This window comes from Vanellus vanellus, assembly GCF_965231255.1.
Source record: "Vanellus vanellus genome assembly, chromosome: 6".
NCBI lineage: Eukaryota > Metazoa > Chordata > Aves > Charadriiformes > Charadriidae > Vanellus > Vanellus vanellus.
Window position 1 is genome coordinate 59,522,343 of NC_138911.1, and position 24,683 is coordinate 59,547,025.

At 39.7% G+C, this 24,683-nt stretch overlaps 1 protein-coding gene across 1 annotated transcript; it reads left to right on the forward strand.

Annotated features, from left to right (window-relative positions):
- Positions 1 to 5,702: 5,702 nt before the first annotated feature.
- On the forward strand, positions 5,703 to 19,648 carry XRCC3 (X-ray repair cross complementing 3; the record flags this gene model as incomplete). The annotated part of the gene is made up of 7 exons (XM_082484998.1): positions 5,703 to 5,757; positions 6,127 to 6,264; positions 7,287 to 7,499; positions 13,659 to 13,813; positions 16,148 to 16,360; positions 18,194 to 18,240; positions 19,278 to 19,648. The coding sequence occupies 7 exons, from the start codon at positions 5,703 to 5,705 to the stop codon at positions 19,498 to 19,500; spliced, it is 1,044 nt and encodes a 347-aa protein (XP_082341124.1). The 3' UTR covers positions 19,501 to 19,648.
- Positions 19,649 to 24,683: the final 5,035 nt, after the last annotated feature.

Here is a 24,683-nt window from a genome sequence, read left to right on the forward strand (position 1 = left end):
TATGTTCAACATGTTGTCCTGGGAGATTTTGGGAGGGTTACTCAGTTTGCAAATGATGAGGCCATCAAATTTTGGCGAAGGAATGCAAGTCGGAGCTTGGTGTGGCATATGGAGCATCGTTGGTACAGTCTTCACGGGGAGAGGGCAGTCAGGAAATGTACCTTCTCTAATCTTATTGAAATTTTCCATGAGAAAAAAAATCCACAGGCATAGCTTTTTTCCCTTGCTCATGAACAGGGAGTATTTCTTTTCTCTGGTTAGGCTTGTTTCCCTTGTCAGCAGAAGAACCTGAAAGCAGCAGGAAACTGCATCACCTGCCTAATGTAGCCACAGGTGCTCTGGCGTGGGTTATTGCAAAGAGCATTCATGCTGCCGACAGGCCCTAGGAGCACAAAAATAATGATAAAGAGCATCTAATACCATCAAGTATTACATTCAGTAGTTCCCCATGGAATACTGGAGCATGGATCAGCACCCTTTACACTCCACCCGTGGTCACACTGGTGGATAGGGAAGTATAATTACATTTTGTGGCCCATACTGAGCTAGTATTTATCATGTCAGATGACCAGTTAACCATGTACATTCCAGATCTCTTGCTCTCCCAGCTATAGCTATTATACTGTTGCCATGTAAGCTCAAGAGCCAGAGACATATTAACATCCTTCACAAAGGTTGGCAAAGGGTGTCCTGCTGACTTGGGTGTGGGTAGGCACATGATTGCAGAGGTTAAGCTCATCATTCGGGCAAATCCTACTATCATTTTTGCTACCGTATGGTTGTCTAGGTCCTGGTCGTTTCCGTTGGTTGCTATCACCATTGCCAGTATGAGCACCAAAGCAGTCTGCTTTTCCATTGTCCTGTAAGAAAATCCAAAGCTGGCCTCAGGCTTTGAACCCAGGATTTGGGGTTAGAAGTCAGGGATTATCCACCAAGCACTAGTATGTTGATGTTTTTCTGCTCCCACCCAGGGCTTCCAGGCAAATGAGCCTCTGGATTTTGCCAGGGTCATGGGTACAATGCCAATGCAGGGTGGCTTCACCATTACAGGTTGTCCCATGTACATCCATAGTGGGAACTGCTCCCTTTTATTGCCTGGTATAGGTTCATTGCCTGTTAATGGCCCTGTAGGACAAAACACTTGAATTCTGGGGTGCCAGTCTAGAGGTGCCCAGAGGTCTGTGTTTGAAACAGAATCCAAACAACAAAGCAGTAAGTAGCTCTGAGCAGCAAATGATGGCTCTTACAGCGAGCTGAAGCTTGAATGCTCATAATACAATTAAATTAGTTTGGACACAATTCCTTTGTGCTCCAAGTTCCTCTCTGCCTGGCAATTTATCACAGCCTTTGAGAATGCAAAAGGTTTGCATGGGGAGAAAATACTTCCTTGTTGTTTACATGACCATTCACAATGCAGGTGAAACCATTAGAGGCACTGTGCCAAGGCTTCTGGTGTTTGACCAGCTCCTGCAGGGGAGTCAGTGGGAGCCATCTCCACTCCTGTTGCAGAGGAGCTGGCCCTTCCTGCGATGTCTGGGACACGAGTGGACAGAAAGCCATATCCTCCAGCACAGAACACAGACCTCAGACCTGGGTCACTCAGGGATCTTTCCTTAGACACAAAAGCAGCAGCCAGAGAGAGAGAAGATGGGAAGGATGGGAAGAAGATGGGTGTTCTTAAAGGCAGATGCCATAAAGCTTTGTCCTGGTTTGAGTGACACTGAACTAATTTCTCTTCTAATACTTGGGAAAAATGCACTTTTAGAAGATTCTAGTGTCTGAATTTGTGAAAATATTTACTTTATAGCCAGCTATGGTATGCGGGTTTGAAGGTCTCTGTTTTCAAGTTAGCCAGGTGCAAGGATGAGGAGGAGCAAGACCCGGGCACCTGACCCCAGCTGGCCAACGGGATTATTTCATACCATGAATGTCACATTCAATATAAATTAGAAAGCTTGGTGCAAAGTTCTCTGTCTTCCCTGATGGCTACCATCCTGAGAACTTCTTGTCCCAGTGCTGGACTCCTGAGGCCTTCCCTTCTAACTGTAGCACTCGCAGTGTCCCACATTTGCTGTCCACTGCTGGGAGTACACAGCTTCCTGCTGATAGAATTGGCTGAGTATAATCCTTGTATGTTTTATATTGGTATCAGGATCAATATTGGTTCTGTAGTATTGTTAATGTTAATTAGCTAGTCTTATTCTATTAAATCTGTTTACATTGCAACCCTCAGGTTTCGTTCTTTTTTCCCCAGTTCCCCTTCCTGGGTGGGGAGGGGTCATTGGGTGATAGAATAATTGTCTGAATGACAATAAATTGTTGTGGGTTTCTCAAACCATAACAAACTTCCACGCTTGACAGCTTTATTCTTGATCCCCAGTTTTAGGGCAAATACTCTTGTTTAATACAAAGGCAAGATGACAGCCGTGATCATTCTCAGAAAATACGCCCAATACTGGCAACTGATGGAGCTCCATAGAGTCTGAATAAGTAAACATTGCAAGACTAATAATGCTACTGTTTGGAGACAACATTCCAGTGTTCTTCAAAGGAACTGTTTTATTATTCAGCAGTAAAGAGCTAGGCTGACTTGCAGATGATGAGCACACTGGAGTTTTGCTGGACACTGAAAACTGTATTTCAAAGACCTGTCTTCTCTTTCCTTACTTCAGCTTAAATACCTGATCTGAATATTTTCCAGCAATAGCTAGTAGATTTAGCCCATCACAAGAATCTATAGAGAAGTTTCTCATTATCTGCTTTTCCAAAAAAGAACCAAAAAATGCAAATTTGCAAAACTATGGCTTGTGCTACTGTGGCACTAAATCTAAAGGAACAGCAAATGCAAAGGGTCAAATCAACCTCCAACACATAACTAAAAGTAGCCCAGTGCCAGACATGGCACCAAAAGGGGAGCAACCTGCCTCTTCTGAGTCCACACAGCAGCAGAAAGACTATACAAAACCTTCCTTGGCTTAATCCCTACACACAAAACTTGTTTAGCCTGTAGCCTAGTGTGCATGGGACCCCAGGTTACTTCCATCCTTTCTGAATGCAAATTTTCTACTGTGATTAAGGCCTCTAAGGTAGCCAGCATTGTAAACAGCAAAATCAATTTGATTCTTCAGAGGCCAAGACGAGTTTAGCATGAAAAAAAAAGCCCATTATAGACTGCTCATGTGTAACCCAAACGTATGAACACTGACAAGTCTAACAGCTGCTATGAAACAAGGCGTGTGTTTGGCAGTGGGGGAACCTGCAAATTGCTATTATGACCCAGTCCAGCTTTCACCCAGTTGGTCCTTGAAGCAGCGCCAGCAGGAGTTTGTCCCAGCCATGCCTGCAAGTTGCGAAAGCGCTCACAGAACTCATCTGTGCTCCTGCCAGCACCGCCGGCAGGCTCCAACTCCCAACCCAAACCATTCCATCATTCTGTGACATTTCTTTGGGCTTCTCCCTTCCCGTGAATTGCCCTGTGGGGCCTGCTGGTACTCTCCAGCTCTGAAGTGACACTATGGGGAGCACCGTCTTAGCTCCACACCGGACGGTGCGTGATCCCAACGCCACAGAATGGTTTGGATTGGAAGGCACCGTGAAGATCACGTTGTCCCCAGCCCCACCCTGCCACCAGCAGGGGCACCTCCCGCTAGGCCAGGCCGCTCACAGGCCCCTCCAGCCCGGCCCTGAACCGTCCCTTTTCGAAGACGCCGCCTTTAAAGCCGGCTGGGCGCCCCTCCGCCTCCGCACAGCTCAGGCCGCCCAACTTCCACCCCCAATTCCGAACTCCGCCACCGCTACTCGCTCCCTCGGGACTGCCAGCGCCGCTAACCAATGGCCGCCTGGGCCCTGCGGAACGGGCACCACGCCAGACCAATGGGAAGCAGCGACCCGCCAGTCCCCGCCCATCCGCTCCAGACGTCCAATAGAACACTGGCTCCGGACTTCCCAGCCAATCCCGTGCCGCCTGGGGTTGCAGGCTGGTGTGTTATTCCTGCCCCACCCCGTCAGGCGCTCCAGGCGCATGCGCAACAGGAATAGTCGACCCCTCAACCCGGAAACGGAGGGCGTGCGCGCATCAGTCACGCCCCCGTATTCCGCGTTCGAGGAAAGCGTGATAGCCAATCAGCGAGCAGGGGGTGGGCTCAGCTGGCCGCGGCCTTGAGGAGTGGCTCTGCCCTGAGGGGTCCAGCGAGCCGCTCGTGCCACCGCCGGCAGTGGCGAGCACACCCCCCACCCCCCCCCTTCTGCCTCTCTCTGTCCAGCCCCGCGGAAGAGATCGTTACGGGAGCGGGAAGCGTCCTGCCCGCCCGTTCGTTGAGCAGCACCCTGCCATTGGCTGTCCTGCTGGAGTGGGCGCTTTGAGGAGTTTCGATTGGCCCGCGACTGGCGACGTCGCAGGCAAGCTGCTCGCCGATTGGCTACGGCCTTTTGTGGCGGGGGGGTTCGTAACGGGGTTGAGGGCAGCACGGCGGCTCTGTACTTGGGCTCCGTCTCTCTGCCGGTGTCCCTCCGCCGCCAGCCGCTATCTGGGCTGAGCCGAGGCCGCCGTCTGTGGCGAGACGGCGCCTGGCAGGGCCGGGGGGCTGCGAGGCTGGGGGTGAGGTGAGGCTGGGGGTGAGGCGAGGCCGGGCCGGGCCCGGCTGCTCCGCTCCCCCGCGTCAGAGCGTTCCCCCCTGAGGAGCGGGTGCTGCCACTCGCCTTTCTCCGTGCCAGGGTGGGCTGTGGTAGAGGCGGGCGGCTTCTGTCGTCGCCTCGTCCGTGGGACACGCGTGGGTTTCCAGTCACGGGGTCCTGGTGGCTTCCCTCTCTCCCCAGTGCCTCAGACGGGGGCTTCCGTGGAGCGGCGTCATGTGAGTGGGGTGTACGGAATGGTTTGGAGTCCTTCCAGCCAAAGGTCGTCGTAATCATGGTTAACTTCAGTAAGTTTCGACTTCTAACTCTTGTCAGAGTGTCGCTTCAAATAGGCGTTCCTTAAAAATAATTGTTTCTTCTTCTGCATTTGGTCTGTTGTCAGGATCCATGGCAATCTCTCCTCCCCCATGTTAAAAAAGGGATTATTTGTTAACCCATATATTCTTACATCTCTTAACGCGCCTGCCAGAATCCTTCACAAAAATGATCTGAATAATAGTAACCAACCCCACAGTACTCTTCTGGGCAGCTATAGTGCTAAACTGTTGTGTTTCAATATATTAAAAAGAGTGTTTAATATTGTTCAACGAAGTTATTTTAATACTAAATTTGCTTATAGTTAATCAAAATATCTTTGATTATCCAATGTGTGAATAGTCCTGGGTCATTCCAAATTGTGCATGCATGAGACTTTTTTTCCTATTTGAAAATGAAAAGCTCATGTAAAGAGTGGCAGGGTAGAAATAACTATCCAAAGTATCTGCGAACTTCAATCCAGAGCAAAAGCGCTATGCAGAATCTATTACATAGATTACTACTATGCTAGTAGTTCTTAACTGCAGTATTATTAGCTGAATCCTTTAATAGCATCTGTGTAAACAGGTGAGAAGACTTCTGCCAATGTGCTGAATCATTCTTTTTCTAAGATAACTGATAAACATGCTGTTAAAAATATAAAAGAAGATTCCTGCAAACTTTTCATGTTGAATGATGCTTATTTTTTTGTTGTGTGTATACCTAATAAAACCAACTTTAATAACAGGTAATTCACTCCAGTGCTGTATCAGGAAATGGACTGGGACCAGTTTGACTTGAACCCTAAAGTAATTGCTGCCCTTAAGAAAGGTAACTTAATTTGCCAGTGTCTAGTTAGTAGATCTGTCACCGTAGTGTCTTCCTTTACATACTTGTGTGTTTGTGGGTGTAAGCTTATAGATGTACAGTAACATTTTAGAACTGTAATTAAGTGTTTCGTAAGCAAGTTTTTTGAATAATTAGAAGTGATGGTTTTTCCCCATGCTCCAATAATGATTTTCCAAAGAATTTTATAGCATGTGTTGATACATTCAAAATAAATGTTGCCTGCACCGCTTACAAGAATGCAGTGTAGGTAAACTTCAAGTAAATGAGTAGTAGAAAGTGGGAAAACTTTTTCATTTGTGCATAAGACTATAATCTAGCCAAAAGTATTTATAAAAATTCTTCTAATTTCAGCTGACATAAAATCAATAAAAGAGATCTTAAATCTTTCTGGAGCAGACTTGCAAAGATTGATGAAACTATCCAGTGCAGATATACAATGCTTACTGAAAACAGTCTCTCGCATGCTGAGGAGAAATAGTATGCTTACAGGTAATATAGTCAATAGAAAAAAACTGTTCTGTTTAAATCTTAAAATACTGTCACTGGGAGAAGAGAAGGTTTTGGCTCCTCATTGACATAATAATGTAATTCTGAAAATGAAAAGACGTGTGTTTTAATTCTGCTGTAGTGAATTATTTAACTATTTTAAGGACAGCTCCTCTGAGACCTAGAAGGTGGAAGGAAGTGGATGGGTGTCATTCTTCAGGATCACGCCTTCTTGAAGTGGCACAAAATGATTCTGCAGTCTGGAAAACTTGATTAGAGGGGGGGGGAAAAGTCCCTCTCCCTTTTGGACTAAGACTAGCTGAAAAACTTACATTATATATTATAAACTATATCAACTGGTTTGATATAAACATCTAATTCCAAACCAAGCCTAATAGCTCCAAACCTAACAGCTTCTCCTGTAGAAATGCTTCATGCCATTACATATATCTGCAGGCCTTGGCCAGATGCCTGGCATGCTGTTTCATAGTTTGCTGTAGCTTTCCATTGTGGTAATTGCCATGCTTGAATCTTGCTGGCAGTGTTTTCCCAGGGTGTAGCTTTCTGTAGAGACTCCTTGGAGGCAGAGAAAGGAAAAAGAGTTGGAGAGGAGGAAAGTGCTTAGTGTAAACTATCAATTTTTGAATTTGAATTTTTGGATTTGAATTTTTGGATTTGAATTTTTGGATTTGAATTTTTGGATTTGAATTTTTGGATTTGAATTTTTGGATTTGAATTTTTGGATTTGAATTTTTGGATTTGAATTTTTGGATTTGAATTTTTGGATTTGAATTTTTGGATTTGAATTTTTGAATTCAGTCAGTAGACCCTGTGGGGAAAGGGAGGTGGGGAAGACCAAGTTGAATTAGAAAAATCTCCCATCAACAAAGAAAACATCCCTTGTCCATATAAACTTGGTATACAGCCTCTGTTTTGTATCGTTGTGTGTTAGAAATATACTAAATGAAACTCCTTTCTTTTTTCTTCTTTTTAATCATTTAAAAAAAAAATCCAAAACCCTGCAGCACTTCAGCTTTACCAAGATAAAGATCATGACACCTCCCAACACCAGAAGCTAAGCCTGGGATGTTCAGTACTAGACAGCTTGTTAAAAGGTGGCATTCCTTTAGTGGGAATCACGGAACTTGCTGGGGAAAGTTCTGCTGGGAAGACTCAGATTAGTTTACAACTGTGTCTTTGTGTGCAGTATCCTTACAAATATGGTGGATTGGAGTCTGGTAAGTACTGAAATGTAAATATTAATTAATTTGCCATTTGCAAGAATATACTGTCTTTAAGAACATCATCAGCGCATTGAAGTAGGTCCATGTATTCAGTGCGTGTCTTGCCCTTCTGCAATAGTATTAGTAGTAAGCTAGTTAGTTAGTAGTGCATCTTTATAAGAGACAAAAACATGCTGTGCTCATGACCTGCATTGCAACGTAATTTAATACAAAATTACTATTGGGTGTTGTTTACCTGCTTGCCACTGTGGGTTAAATCAGACATGCATGCCAACAATATATGACAGGCATTGCTGTCATAGTTACTTATTGACTCCTCAGGTAACAACCACAGCAAAACCACTTGTCAGGTAATTTTCCACAAACGTTTTGGGTATATAGTATATATTCCCTAGTTGGGGGTTTTGAATTTCAAAGAATATTTAGTTTGATAACAGCGATTATAGTGATTTACAGAGTAAAATTGATGGAAATATAATTGAAGAAAGTTAACATTATTTTGTACCTGTGATTTTTCTGGGTTTGGCAAAGTATACAGGTTTATTCTGTGATTTGAGTGTGTTTTTTTTTAACTGTCTCTCGCATTAATCTAACTCCTAATTATGGGCTTTTTTTTTTAGTGTTCTATGTTGTCTTAGAAAAGGAGGAAACTTGTGTCACTTCTGAGAATTCAGTGTCCTGGTAGTCTGCCTTAGGTGTGTTTTGGCTGTGATCTTGCTCTTCCTTCCATGTAGCACTGGGTTTAATTTGGCAGCTCAGTGGTTTGTTTGTTTTCTTGTCCTATATCCACCCATGTGGAAAAATCATGGAATGTCCCAATGAAGATCTTGCTTAAAGGGCCATAATTAGCCTGTGGCTTACATTACTATGCTTTAAGTTACGTCATTAATCATGGCAGAAGCAAATATATTTTGTTTGATTCCTTCGTGTGTTGCTGCTAACTGCTGCAAATAGTTTGAATGCAAATACATTTTTATTCATGCCTCAGCACTTCTCCCTGTTTATGTTGAAAGAAAAGAACAAACCAGAGCGGAGTACAGAAGGTGCACGACATCCTAATGGCAGTCTTGTCTCTTGTACCAGACCACAGTCTTCCTTGTAGGGCTACAAAATGGCAAATCTTTTCATTATTTGTGTTTGAAGATGGTTCTGGTTTCTTATGCACCTAGCACTTGGTGCCATTATTGTTGCTTTGTTGTGTCTGTGTTCCCCATCTACCCACTCCTAAGTGTTTCATGAAAGATAGGATAAGAATGGCCATCTTATCAATGCTCCTGTGAGACAACTGAAGTATTTTGGAAGGGCTGAGGGCACAGAACTTTTGAGGATCGTGAAGGTATAGAAGGCGGAAATGTCCTGCTGCTGGAGTTGAAGAGCTAAGGGAGTGGTGGAATCCTAATTCTTGCAGTTCTTTATTCTCGGTGTGGTATCTTGCCATGTATTAGACTGCCTACAGTCATAGCAGCAGATATTGTTTGCATAGCACTTAGAAAATGAAACTTGATTTCTCTGCAGTCTATAAATACAGGTTGTGTTGATTCTCATGATAAATACAGGAATTAAAAGCTTATGTTATGAGGAGTTTTATTCTTTTGGAAACTTGAGAACAGCAATGCTTAGTAACTATCATAGAAGTCTAGCACTACCAATAGGAGCTTAATCTCAATGCTAAAACTTTGCTAATGATTTAAAATTATGGTAGGTTGTTTTTTTCAAGGATTAAGAACTTCCCTTTTCTTAGGTCGTGATGTTGAAATACATTTCTTCAGACAGTATAGATTTATTGTGTATTTACTTCATTTGATTTAGTGCTAATCTTGTTTACAATGCTAGGAGGTTAGCGGGGAAACAAAGAAATTAGGGCATCCTTTGCCTCGAGGTTATCCTTCTGACATTCTAAGAATGTCAGTTATGGTCAGTCGCATGTTGGCTGAATTTATTTTATATGCCCATATTCATAAGTAATACATGAATATAATGTGACAAAATCATATCCATATTAGAATTATGAATTAGAGAAAAAAGTTTGCTACTGATTCTTGGTAACAAGCTGGTTTGGTGCATGACAGATTATGTCCATAGGACTCAAAATCCATTCTTCTTTGAGGGTGGGGTTTTTTAGCATGTTTGTATTTTGTTTTCTTTTTTTTGGGGGGTTGGGATGTTTTTTGGTCAGCAACCAGCATAGCACTTTTATCAGCCTAAATAACTGGGATTAAAGCACTGGGATCTGATGAAATATCTGTTTTCTGTTTGGTTTTTTTTTTTTTTGTGGACCTGTGAGGAAAGATGCTTACAACATCAGTGGGGATGACTGACGACTTAAGAGTGTCTCTCAGCTTCTTTCTCAAAAGTGATAACTACCCTGATTCCTGACTTGCTGTTAGTGCTGACAGCTTCCTCATAAACCGTGAACAGGACCATGCCATAGGCTTTTCTGTTTGTGTTGTACTAGTCTCCTCTTTTTATTTAGGTTATGATGATTCACTTATCTTTAAAGATATGTGAATGTCAAGTGCTTTTGCCTCATAATTAGGCATTGGTCATTAATATTGAGTTTAGTTATTTATCAGTCTCTTCTAGCCCTTGTAACTGGACTCTGAATCACCTCCTGTATTTTTTAAATCACAGGTGTGTAGTCTCGTTAGTCAAATGTTTCATTGTGGTTCAAACTGAAGAGCACAAACAAAAGCTGAAGAGACTTGATGAAGGTGCAGTAGGAGAAAGTTCTGTTCTCATTGTACTGTGAAACTCAAATTTTAAGCCAAGGCAAAGCTCATCTTGAAGATGAAAATTACGCAATTGTTTTGTGAAATGAGCAGCACTTAAAGAAAAAAAAAAAAGTAGTTGTATATTTTGGAGAAATCAGAAACAGACCAATTACATAGAGTACAATATCTGCTGTAGTAGATTAAACTGGTGTCAAAGTGTTACAGCAGAGTAGAAGATTGGTAGGTGACTGAATGCTGGTATTTACAAAACTAAACCGAGGCAGGAAATAGTCTATGAAGTAGAACTGTTCTTAAGAAGGAATTAATCATCTTGATCTTTTTTTTTTTTTTACAAGTATTTCACTAAAAAAAACCCAACCCATGAATAAATGCATTCACTTGAACTTTAAAATTGCTGTCATCATTTTATGAAGAGAACAGTGTGTACCAGGAATTTTAAATCTAGGTTGCTGGACCAGTGGAGCAGAGGGGACCAGATTTTTGCTTCTCCAGCTACTCTTTTTTTGCCTACAGGTATTATGGCTGTAGGATTATTTTGTTTGCCTCAATTTACTTGTTCATCGGGCATAAATGTGAAACTGGGCCACAATTGCGTATATGTTTGTAATACAATAAGATTGCTTGATTGTTTTATACTCTTATGCTTTTACCTTGTGTTTGTTCCTATCGCTGTTCTTATTACTGTACTGAAATTGTCTGCAAAGAAGGTCTTTAGGACCTTTTTCTCCAGCTAAATTAACTTTGGAAAAATGTATTTTTTCAGCAAATCCCTGTCTTTCAGAATTGGGCAACATTGTGCAAAAGTCAATCACCTGTGAATAAGAGCGGTAGGTAGTTGAGAAGTCCAGAATGTTTATTACTTTAGGAACTGTTAGGTTACTATGCTAACACAAGTTAGCATAGCTTTTTTTTTAGTATGAAATTCAGAAACCACTTGATCTTAAGGAAACTGCATATCACGGTGGGTTTTCCTTATTTCTTTGTTTACTTGGTTTTGAATTTAGACCATAATGATTTTCACTTTTGTGGTGCAAGCATTGTAAAATGCAATTGGCTTATCTGAGTGAGTATTGGCGCTAGATAGACACAATGTCAAATTTGTGATTAGAAGTTTTTCTTGACTTACTGGCTCTTTAGAAATTGAGAAACCGAAAATCTGATTAGGAATGCATGAATGGCCCTTAGTAAAGATATTCACCTGCCTATTTGATATTCAGCTGTCACTGTCAAGTTGGAGAGTGATATGAAAATTAGTCCAATTAGGAGAAGTTAACCTAGGGAAATAATCAAGAAAGTTCACCAAGTCAAGGTTCACCTAATTAACTGTTTAATAATTAGCTGTTTAAAAAGCCTTAAGCAGTTAAGTGATATAACTAATGGTTTACTGCATTTTCCTTGCCTGAGCTTCATACAAGTTTGGATATTATTGAACACGCTGCTGGTGTCACTGTAAACTTAATGGATGAAAGTAACTGTGGACTCATTTTCTCTTTTTATTTATTTTCTTTCTTTGCTGATGGAAACTTGTATATGTGCTCATTTGTGTCTACAGGTATTGGGTATTACTTCAGTCATAATTACTGAAGACAGCATTTATGCCCACAGTTTAAAATTCAGCATTCTGTCCACCCAAATGATAGAAAAAAAAGTGGGAAGAGTATGGAAAATATTAATGGTTTACCTTTTTTTTTTTTATATGTTGTAGTTCAGGAATCATGATCAGGTCGTGACTGCTCTGGTTACAAATGCTTTATTGTCAGCCTTATTCACTGTCAAATGTCGTAAACTGCTAACAACTCTCAGTTACCTCTGACATACATAATTCCCCAAGTTCATTATATATATACTTAAGAATGGAGACTGAATAGTCTAGTGATAAATGCTGTTGGCTGCCAGGGCCAAGGAAAGTAAAAAGGGGCCGAAGTATAATTTGAAGCTGTCATTAGGTAGAATGGGAATAGAAATTGTGGAAATGTTTCAGTACCTCCTATGGAAGGCATGGATGAAGTATTTTTCCACATGTTAATAACTGAGGAAGGTCTTTAAATCTCACTTGTCAAAGACAACTTTTTTAATTTGTGGGCATGGGTAATTTTTTTTTGCTTTACCTGATAGCTTTCTGAGTATTTAAAAATAAAATTATGTATTGGAAAAACAAATTTTTTTTAATGTTTCACATAAGAATTTATGGTGGGGTTGGAGAGTTAAGCTGAAGATGCATGTTTAGTCCTAAAGAAAATTAGGCTTAGGCTCATCCTTGTCTTATGTAGAACTTTCTCAGAATTCAATACCCTGTGTTATACAGATGTCTATCAGAAAAATATTTTTATTGATAAAGTAACCATTAATTCTTACTTGGTCCAGTCCTGAAGTCTTTCAGTTTCTGCTATTTGATATAGTTTAATAGTTTTTTCAGTGGAATATATAGAGGATTTGGCAGTTGCAACTGGAAATGAGCCTTTCCACTCCCTGGAGAGCCAGCATAGGGATGGACCATGGGGGGGTGGAAGTGTTCAGGATGTCTTGTTGCCAAACGCATCAGTTGCCAAGCTCTGTTAGTAGCTTCAACCGCTTTAGTGAGTGGACTTAATCCTTAGATATAACCCTATAAGTATTAGCTGATAATTCTGGCTAATTCTGCAAAAACAGTAACGATTTTTTTTATACAGAAAATGTTGCATATATTTCTGTTTTCTTTCCCCAACATATTTGATGTGTATAGTTAGTTTTCTCTGCAATAGAGCATACTTGTTAAACAGAAACCACAGTAAAAATATATAGATGTCACTCACAGTAATGTGATTGAAGTATAATGCTTTTTATCTAATCTACCATTTTCAGGAAGAGCTAATTGGACTGAGATTGGAGGAGTGATCCTCTTTAAACTGGCTTACAAATTGTGGCAATAAGTACCCCTCCATATGTAAATTAAAAACCAAGAAACTTGAAAACAGTGAGTGAAATTTAATCAAAATAACTAGTTGTACTGGTTTTGGCTGGGATAGTTAATTTTCTTCATAGTATAGTGCTGTGTTTTGGATTTGTGACCAAACCAGGAAAACTATGCAGTATTGCTCTGTTTGTGGGTTGGGTAAGTTATGATGCTTGTGATCACCCAAGTTAGGCAGTCAGGTGTTCCGCAGCCGTGCAAAACGAGTGTCACCTAGTGGAGAGTACAAAAATCCAATTGTGGCAGCAGGCACCAAAAAAAGGACCTGGCAACTGCAGGAAAGTCACAGGAATGTTTTTTTGGTTGTTTGTCATTGATTCAATATGGCTGCAAAAAAAAAGTAACATGAATTTGCAAGTACATATGTCTAGCTTTCAAGTGCCGACTGCATGATTTTATTTTTGTGCTGGTAAGAAAACTGCATGTGTGAGAGCGCTGTTGCAATAATAGAGGTGGTTTCCTTGATCATAGGAGCTGTCTACATTTGTACAGAAGATGTATTCCCAAGTAAACGTTTGCAGCAACTCATAGATCAACAACATAAGCTGCGTGCAGATGTGCCAGCTGAAATCATACAGAAGATCAAATTTGGAAACAGTATTTTTGTTGAGCATGCAGCAGACCTAGTAAGTAGTAGCACAAATTAAGAACACGTGATTATTACACTGTAATCCAGTAACCATAGGGTTTTTTTGATATAGGAGACCTTTCAGAAGGCTAAAAGTAAACTAACATCTGTAATGAATACTTCTTAATACTGTAATGAATACTTGTTAATCTCTGCAATTTGCTGTTAGAGAACTGTCTATTACAGTGTTCCATTATGAAAGATATTAAAAGATAAATATTAATATTCTTTAGAATGAAGCATGTAGTGGATTTTTGTAAGTCATTATGTTTATTAAAATGTAGTAGACTTATTGCTACCACTTTTACTGCAGCTCCTAGGGAGATCTTCATTAAGTTTGGAAACAGGATATAAATATATATGCAAAAGGTGGTGTGTATCCTGAGTAACTTGAAGTATGCCACCAGAGTTGTTAAACTGCAATTTAAGCAGATGGGAGGAAAGGATACAGAAAGTGATGCCCCGAATAGGTCATGGCACAGCATAACCACAGCAGTGCAGCCATCTTGCCTCTCTGCCTGTAAGACACCATTGGAGGGGAAAAGATAAAAACTTCAGTATTGTCTTCTTGCCTTGTAAACCCACATTTTGTGCTTTTTTTGAAGTAGACTTGAATACGCTCCTTCTTGGTAGAATGTCAGAAGTTCTGTTTTTGCTTAAGGCTTGAAAGTAGCACTTGTTAAATCATTCCAATTATTGGTGTTTTTTTAATCGTAGTTTGCAAGTGTAAGAAGATCTTGTATGTTAGTATGCTTGTTACTCATTCACTGTGTAGTCCAGGCAGCAGCTAAGCTACCTTTTCTATGTCCCTTTCATTTGGAAATATTAAAGTTCTAATTGCGGTTTCTGGAAGCCACAGACTATGTTCTTGTAAAAAGGAGAGAATTGCCCTATAGTAGTATGTACATCTCTCTAAAATACCCTTAAAATTAAAACACTATGCTCACTGGTAAGTCCAGCAACTGCACGGTAGATTATTACAATTCATCTATTGCTATGTATAGGTTCAGTTCTCTGTGTGTATCCATATAAATAGAATGCATTGCTATGTAGAGATAGGCAGATTATAGTAACTGAAGTAGAAACTGAAATCACAGTTACGTTCTGTGTTTTCTTTCACATCAAAATTTTTTTGACTTGCTTCATTCTGAAGAATCCAGTTGTTCATGTAGTCACTTGAAAAGAATGAGTCTTGTACGAACAGAAGGACCACATGCAAACACTGAAGTGTTTGAAGTGCAACATAATTTCCTGTAGATATACCAGTAAGTGGGGAAAAAAAAAAATCAATTTTCCAGAATTGAAAGCAGTCATATATTCTTCAGAGTAATTTTTTCTCCTCAGTTAAAAAAAAAAAAGCCTTTGATATTATATTATTTATTTTGTAAAAAGCAGCACGTTTAGTAGAATAGATCTTACTGTAATTCAGACTTGAGAATTACAATTTAGTTTCAAAAGCTGTGGAATGCTGGAGGGTATTATATGTAATTTTGGATGCATGTAAGCTCTTAGCTGTGAACCTCTGTTTAGATCTAAAAAGTGGCATCAATCAGAAGAACTGTGACTGTCACATTATTGCTTTTTTTGCCAACGTTGAAATTGCTGGGGGCCAGAAGCTGAGATTGTCCCCCTGAGCTTGTTCTCCTTTCTACTCTGCTGTAGACCACACTGTTAAAGGCAAGATACTGGGCTACTGGGACCTTTCATCTGACTGATACCATTGTTATTATGACATCGAAGTTGCAACCTGCAAATTATTTGTTAGTTAAACTTCCTGCAATTGAAATGTTTGGTGACTTCAAAATACTCAATTAGTAAAATTTGTAATAGGGAGGATGTAAGTTGCAGCTACTCATGTTTTTAAGACTCTTGATCGATATGGATTTGATGTAGCAACTATGTATTTTACTGTTAAAATGTCATTAGTGGAACAGCAACATAGTCTTTAACTTCTGTTTTGAATATTTAATGCTTGTCTCGAGAACTCGGTGTTTCAGTGAGAGCCACTCCCGCAAAATAGGAATGGTTTCGGATTGTGGTATTGCATTCTTGAGACTTTGAAATGTCAGTACATAATTGATTTAAGTCAGAGCTGCAGATAACTGTACATTGCAGTTTGGTCTCTTAAAAAAACCAAAACATTATTTCTTAAGGTAAAATCACAAGACACTTGTGTAAAATGGTTACTAGTGAGACTTAAAGATCCACATACTCACTTTACAAACTCTAACTCAGCTTGTGTTTCAGCAATGGTATCTGTAGTTACTATTGTGATTTTACAAATAGAGTTATTTGAACTGTTTTAATGCCAAACACTTTTGTTTTGTGGTAGGGCACCTTTCACAACTGCATTACTAAAAGGATTTCCCTGCTGCTTACAAGAGGGATGGTGCGGTTGGTAGTCATCGACTCTATTGCTGCTTTGTTTCGATGCGAATTTGGAGTTTCAGATTCTGTCATGAAGGCTCAGTATTTGCAGACATTTGGAGCACAGCTTCACAGTTTAAGCACTAGATTCAGGACTCCAATAATGTGTGTTAATCAGGTATGACATCAAAATTGCTTCTTATCATTTAATAATGGCTGGAGTGGGGAAAATCTGTATGCAGATTTCTTGATGTTGTCTTTAACGCTATCAACTGAGTATTAATAAATGATGGAAACTGAAGTTTCCTTAAACTGGTGTACTTTAAACTAGTAAATTTTAACTTCTCAAAGTTTAAGAATATCATTTAAGCTTTTATGGATTGTTAACATTCTCAAAGGTTGTCCAAAAATAGATATGTATAGCAACTGCACAAAGCGTCAAACTAAAATAAGAGTTCTTTTTTACTGCTATCTTCAAACGCCATTGGCAGCAGGATTGCTCTGGGAACTCTGCAGGCACAGTTCTACATATACAGCAGACAGGGACTTTGCTGCATTTTTGTGTAGCTGGGCATTTTTGTGTAACTGCTGAGATTACTAAAGCGTTAGAGTGCACACAAGCTGACTGGAGCTGAACCTAGGAAAGGCCACAATGATACCAGACAAAAAGAATATTCTTTTGAGAAAACTAGACAAGACACTACTACTATCCTATAGAAGCAGCGTGCCACTGCTCTTAGTCTAATCACAAATCGAAAGAGCATGTGAATGCAGGAGATGAAGCATTCATGCTTGGAAAGCAGCCTGAGAAAGGGGTAAGTGAATGTGCAGGCAGGCCACTGTTGGGAAAATTCCTTTGTGGAAGGCTCTTCCATCAAATGAGTAAGTATTAAGCCCTGAGGTTTCCTTCTCACAGCAGAAGACAAGGGGTAGGGAGAGAAGTTGAACTTCAGAAGTCACAAACAAGAAGAATTTTATATCAGGAAGAAGGAGGTTCTAGAAACATCAAGTCAACTGTTACTTGTTTCACTTGTTTCTGCTCCCTAGGAGGAGTTCTGTAACTACAGAATAGGCAGCATGTAAAACCTTACACTTACTATTGTAACTGGAAGGGATTGTATTGGAATTCATACATAACAGTAATTTGAACAGCTTTCAGGCACGCACAGTGTTTTTATTTTCAGTAAGATTCCTATTAAGCTTCAGCAGGATTTAAATTTCAGCATGAGAGAGAAGAGAGTGAATTAAGAGAGCTTCTTCCCATGATGGGAGCTTTGTGAGCCAGCACCAACATAACAGATGAGGTCACTGCCTGATGCTGAATGACTAGAGTCTGACCATTTGCTAACAAAGGGTCCTTCAAGATTCTATTCTAATGGAAGGCGACTCATTACATTGTCTGTAGTTACAGAAATAAACTGTGAGTATAATAACATTGAGGAAGATCATGGCTGTACAGTAATCCATTCTGTATGTTATATTTAGAGAAGGACCGATAACTTAATTTGCTGTACTTTGTGAAGACCTTGTGGAAGAATCATGACATTAACAACGGAGGGACTCAAGAGGTGTGGATTTTTCTAGGTTGTGGTCAAAGGCAAAAGGCTGTGTTAAGCAGGCCTTCAAAGATAGTGAAATCATTGAGAACAGGACACCTTTTGGAGATTTGGGCTTCAGTACCTTTTATCTACAGGTACAGCATTGGAACAGTGGGAGTGTGTGGTTTTCTGTTTGCATTTTTTTTTTTTTTTTTTAAATTAAGCATCTAATAGTAGTTAAATTGATATAAGCTGTAGCTAGGTAAATAGTTGTAGCACTGTAAACTAAGATAATACTTCACAACTCCCTTTCAGTTTGCCTTGGAAGAACAAATTTTTTCTAACTTGGTTTAATGTGTGATCCAATAATTGCTTTGGTTTTCTTGGCTTCCTTCCCTGCCCTGCCCTTCTGCTTGCCAAAAACAAATACATAGCTACAGGCCAACTTCAGATGTGGTGTTTTTCTGTTTTAGGTGACCGATACAGTGAGTGAGTCAGAAGCTGCTCAGTGCAGTTGTAGGTAAGTCATCCGCAACAGAAGTGTAACAATGATGTCATACACAGCAGCATTTAACCACCATATTTTTTATAACTCCAATATAAGCTACCAGAGCGTATTCAGAGCAGTGGTGCATTTATCCAGCAATGCTGTATTTGCTGGAGGTCCGTAATAACTAATGGGCTGTAAAGTGGAAGAAACAATCATAGACACTCATGTGGTAATCCCTAATCAGCAATTTAGGGGGGAAGATTTTTCTGGAGTTAATGGCTGGTGTACCTGCTTACACAAGAGTATTTCTGCATCTCTTCTTATCTCTTATATAACTGAGTGCATTTTATGTCTGTTTAGAAAAAAATACAGCAACCAAACCTCATGGGTTGGTTTTGTTAGTTGCTTAAGGAAAAAAATATAGTATCTTTTGACACCAAGATACTAACATTATGTTTGAATCCTAACAATAATTTTGATTTATTAGATGAGGGAGGAGCTACATAGAAGTGTGTTTGTAAGAAGTTAGTTACATCCTCCAAAGTCAGTAACTCACAGAAAACAAGGTTCCATCTTTTTCCCTGGTTATCTTGCAATTCTCTTACTGGAGAGGTTGCACTTTTTCCAGGAAAAAAAAATGTTTTAAACTTCAGGTTGAAAGTAATATGTATGGGGTATTATATTTACCCAACGTTTAGAAATATACCTTTGAATGATTGCAATCTGGGACCAACAGTTATACACTTCAAATAAACATACAAACATTTTTCTATTGCTATTTTTGTGTCACAAGAGAGGGGACCCATCAAGGTGGAGGCAGGGGTTCACTATGGCTGCAGTTGGAAGAATGACTGAATTATTTTGTATAAAAGCACTTCTCTACCAACTGTCACCTTGCTGTAGAGAGAACCTAGTGTAGAGTTTTGTGAGTATTCCCTGTAATCTCTGTCTTTGAAGACCTACAGAAAGAGTAGATCATTTCTTCCAATGTAATTTTTGTTCAATGAAAGTCAAGATATTTCATATTAAATTCATACACACAGAAATCTGTAATGCTTTCTTTATAGTGTAGCGGATAACAGAGTCTCTCCAGCACTTGGAATAACCTGGGCAAATCAACTACTCATGAGACTGATGGTCAGCCGAGTATCACGACCTGAACAATCAGCAGGAGTTGCATCACACCGCACTGGAAGCGTGAGGACTTTGAGAGTAGTTTTTGCTCCTCATCTCCCTCCATCCTTTTGCTACTATACAGTAAAATCAGAAGGTGTAAGAGGAATAAAATAAATCCTCTGCATAGTAAAGCATCCTGCTCCAAAAACGTATCAAAACTACTTTGCTTCAGGCAGAATTACTAGTAAAATGAAACCCTTCCTAGATGAGAGAAATGGATGCTGAAATATATAAAAGGTGAAAAGACAATACATCATTAAGCCTTGTCTACGTGGTGAAAGAAGATCTTTTTATGCTTGGGTATATGTTCATCAGCTTTTTCTCATGAGATAAGTTTTCTGAAGGAGACTAAAGCTGTGGGGAGGTGAAAGCTGCGCAATGAAGTGTGATGTGGGAATCTCCATGTTAGGGGGAGACCTCATTTCTAATTTTCCTTTAATAGTATGCTAATCTAGAAACAGCATTTACTGCAGTTCTGTACCTTGGGTGTTTTCAGACCCAAAGGGACTCAAATTCAACCCATTAATATTGCCTGATGGTGTTTCTGGGCCTCATGCTGCCATAAGTATAACCATTCCTCTATCTGTAGAGCCTCAAAAATAACACAAAGCAGCTATCCTATTTTAAAATCACTTATTAGTAATATTAGGATTTAAAAAAAAAGAAAAAAAAAACAGAAAAAGAGACTTGATATTTAACATCTTACTGTCAGAATTAAAATTATACTATGTGGGCATATGTAGCTTCATAGAACTTCTACACATTTTCTGGAAATGGTTCTTTTCCACTCTTTTCCTGATTTCTGGCTGCTTCCCCTCATAGCAAAAGCCTCTTTAGTGTCTTCCATGAAAAAAACAAAACAAAACACTCCCCCCCAGCCCCTTGTGCTGTTTGGCCATCTCTGAAGCTGTGTAATCAGAGAGTTGAAGAGCAAGGGCTCGGTTTGCGTTCTTCCCAGTACTCTGCACAGCTGTTTTGTTGGCTCTGGACAGCATTTTGATCAGCTTCTGCTCCCTCAAGTATCTTCTGTCCTTACTGCTGACTTGCGCTTCTGAAGGGCACCTTTAGCTGTTTTCATCTATCCATGGAACTATTACTCTTCTCAGGTTTTTGTTGTTGTTAAAGCTTTACATGTTTTTCTTTCCATCTTTGCACTATTTAGCAAATCTTTGTTGTTGTTGTTGTCCTCTGCTTTTTCTAGTCATCTTTTTTACTACATTCAGTATGAAGGAAAGCTAGATGAAGTTACCCATGCATGTTTTCCAAAGGCCCTAGACCTTATTTGGCCTATGTTATGCGAGTGCCTGCTCTTGCCAGTGCCTGATGCTCACTTGTACCACATTTGTTAAGCTTTCAGCTTTCTCCTTCTTCTACCTGCTTCCTCAGGTTCCCCAAACAAGATGTCTACCAGTCTTATGTTTTTCTGTGTAGTTTACATTGCTCAGTTCTGTTTTAAATGAGAAACTTAGTCTAAACAATAGCCATAGTCTAAACAATAAAATCTCTTCCCTAAACACAAGTTCAGAGGAATGACTCTCATTTGGTAAAAGGCAAGTCCAGCTACGTTCCTTTTGCGTTCTTCAGGTACCCTCTATTAGCAAAATAGCCACCTTCTCTGCCTGCCCCCCGGGTAATACTCTTTAAGGCCACAGCAGCCCTCTTCTCTTGTGGAAGCACACAGCTGAGGAGCAGAAGGGAAACATGTTGTCTAGGTGTACACTGGGTCAGCTGGAACTCTCTGGCAGATGTCTCCAAAGGCAATTAAGTATGATGCAGGGAAAAGAGAGCCAGGAAGACACGGACTCTGTGACTGCCTTAGGGAAGTTCTTGTGGCACAGTCATACCTTGGAGCTGAAGGAAGAGAAGTCTGAACTAGCAGAAAGATGGATGAGTTGCTTTCAGTGCCTTCTGACATTCCATCAGTCATCTTAAGGGGGCCTTGTGCAAACAGAATAACAAATTGTCTCTACCTCTTTTCTAAAAAGTCCTACTTATCTGTATTTGAAAATGACCATGCTCTGGTTTTTGGTGTGTTTTTTTTTTCTTTGTTTTTTTTAAATAAAATCCAGTGATGACGCTTAGAGGTCCTTGTGTACTCTATCTAAGGAAAAAAGCAGGCTTGCAGTAGCTCAGCGGCAGGGCTACCTGTCTTCAAATGCTTATGTTCCATGCCTCCTTCCTAACTATTTTAATGAAGATAAATGAATTCAGCATAGGTAACACTCAAGCTATTCTCTTCCATTCCTGGCTTGTGTATCCGAGACAGGAACTTTAGCCAATATATTGCTCATCCTATTGTACTAATTTGATTTAAAAAAAAAATAAGAAGCATCGCAGATGGCTGTAAGCTGATTAATGGGAGTCAGTCAACCCTTACCCAGACATTCATTTACAATTCTCAAAGCCCGGACTCCCGTCCCAGGAGCTCACCTCACTGTGAACCATATTCAGAACAGTCTGATACACACCTTAAAAGGCTCAGTTTTGTAATAATTTGATAGCTCAGGGGGGTCTGTAACCAAAGTCCCAGTTTACTTGATGAAAAACACTTACCAACAAATTTAAGTAACATCTTCCCTGAGCAAGTCTTCCTGTCATTGCCCATGTTGGTTCTTCTTTAACTCTCTGGCTGGAGGCTTAAATCTGAGTCAGAATATGTTACAGTACACTTCCGAGCTCATCATCACGCACAAACCCTGAACCTCTAAAATGCAACAGAACCCCATGCTTACAGTCAATCACTCACAGCAGTTGAATGTTCATCTGCAGTTTAGTTACTTACAGCCACAGTCAGAAATCTAGAACATTGTTCATCTGACCTTAGTACAGCTTTGGGGGTGCAAACCCTCATGAAGACTGAACAAAGCAGCTGCCCTTTTTGAAGCCTTGTGTCCAAAGCATTGAAACATGCTTAAGTTTCAATAAATGCAATTTAAGAACCTTCCCTTTATACAGCTTTATTCATCTTTGGATTTCACAACTGAGATTTGTTTCTATACAGGAAAAAAAAAAATGAAGTAATTTTTACAAAGATTTACATTCTAGAATGTATTAAGTATATCATCTTTATCCTGTAAAACCACATTGAAGTATTTTTTCTACACTTTAAAAAAAAAAGTTAAATGACACTTGCAAAACTTTTAAAAAGCATCAAATTAATCTACAGGATCTGTGATGTATTTAAAGAGGCCTTTTTAGGCAGAAAGATCATTTTGGGTTCTGGAAACATTGCTTTGGAAAAGTAGAACCAAATTAATTTGTGCTTGGTAAAGATAAAGAATTTTACACAACTGACCTATTAACAAAACATGTAGTAAAACACTCTAAACAGTCTTATTACAAGTTTCTCGATGAAATCACAGTGAATTACTACTATTTGTTTCAAGTAACATTTGTGGAAATTTCATTTTCAACAAAGTTTTATGGGGTAAGACAGGTGAACGCTGAATAGGATTTTGTCAATAGCTGCGACAAGCAGTAACTACACATGGAGATCAAAATGCAGCATCTTAAAGCCAATCTTGGAAGGTTTATTTAAAAAAAAAAAATATCAAACATGAACTCCACATATCAGGACAGGGCTGGGGGAGAAGTGCTCCTCGAGACGGATACATTTGACATTACAAATGATTTTCTGGTTTTGGGGTTTGGTTTGGTTTTGTAAACCAAAACGCCATTTCTGCCTGCATAGAACTCATCTGGCTTAATTATACTGTAACCTACCATCACTACTGTATCATGCTCCTACTACATAATTTAAAACTAAAGACTCAATAACTTTCCATGCTTGAACTGAGACTTGAGTATAAATATAGGGAGCCTAAGGATTGATCTGGTTTTAAAAACTACTTCATATGCTTGTTCCACACTGGATACAATTTTTAGTCTCTCTCTCACTTGCGTGTGCCAGCACAATCGTTAGAGCAGCTGAATGCTGCTTCTGATGTAGCTGGAGTGTTAAATGAACTTCCAACTATGCTTCTCTAAATACTTCTTATTTTAAAGCAGCAACTAAAGAAGAGTTTTGCAACTTCACTATGAGCATAAGGATCTTCTTAACAGCTCAGGTCTCTGACCTCTATCAAGATGGTGGCACCCTGTTATGCTTTTTGCTTTGTTGTTCCAGGCTCTTTTTTTTTTAAAAAAAACCCAAAAAAACCAAAAAACAAACCAAAACTACTGACCTTGACTATTCAGCATACTGAGACTACTGTGAACATTCTGTACATCTGTGACAATGTAAAGTTGCTACAAGGAAACTAAACTTCACAGCATCACATCTTTTAACATTTATTCTCGCAGTACAGGCTAATATTACCAAAAATGCAATTCTCTTAGCAGCTTTCAGAGAAAATACATGACCTGCATAACAACAACTAAAGTAACTTGAACTAATCAAGTATTGTAAACACGCCTTCAACAAAGCACTGCACACCCCTTTTACTATATATTTACAACAGAACCACACCATTTTCAAAACGACTGGATTCAAATGGTACAATTTAAGCACAAATACTTCTCAAGCTTAAAACCATTTTAATTTACTACTATTCAGGAGGCCACGGGGTGTGTTGTTTGTTTTAAGAAAAGGTACAAACTGTAGATAACGTGTCCAATTGTTTTTCCGTTGTTTAAGTGCTACATTCCATCACTGCAGTACTGCAAGCACAAACATCACAGCAATAGTTCAGTGATTCCTCTAAAAGAGGAGCAAATCATGAAAGAGTTGCATTTTACAGTAATAAGATCTAAACTCAAGAACAAATATTGCCAACATTCCTATAGGCTAGTGCACAACCAGAGAGACAGAAGATCAACAGGCACCTTTCTCTCGGGAACAATTCAATGTATGATTCATCCTACATGCGACCAGCGCTGACTGTATACCCCAGAAGTAGCCGCCACTGTTCCTAGCAGAGTCCAGAGGAATTGGCCTAATCTGGAGTCCTTACTAAGTTTTTAAATGAGGTTCACCCTTACAATTCTGGGCAAGGACAAACATACTAGATTAAAACCAAACTAGCACTACCAAGGTTACAGTTTTCCTAACAACATGTCTGGCAATTTTGAAGGTATTTTCTAGTTTTCCGTTTCATCAGAGCTGTTGGTTCAGCTCAGTACTGAAGATACGCATGAATTATACAATTGGGTATTTTGGTTTTATACTTTATGCAGACTGTTAGCTACAGCTGACACAGGGAAAATTCGGAAAGAAAGCCTTACATAAAAGCCAACTGAGAAGCCCACGTGAAATTTACGTGTCTATAAACCATGTCCTGACAGTAATTAATTCATTA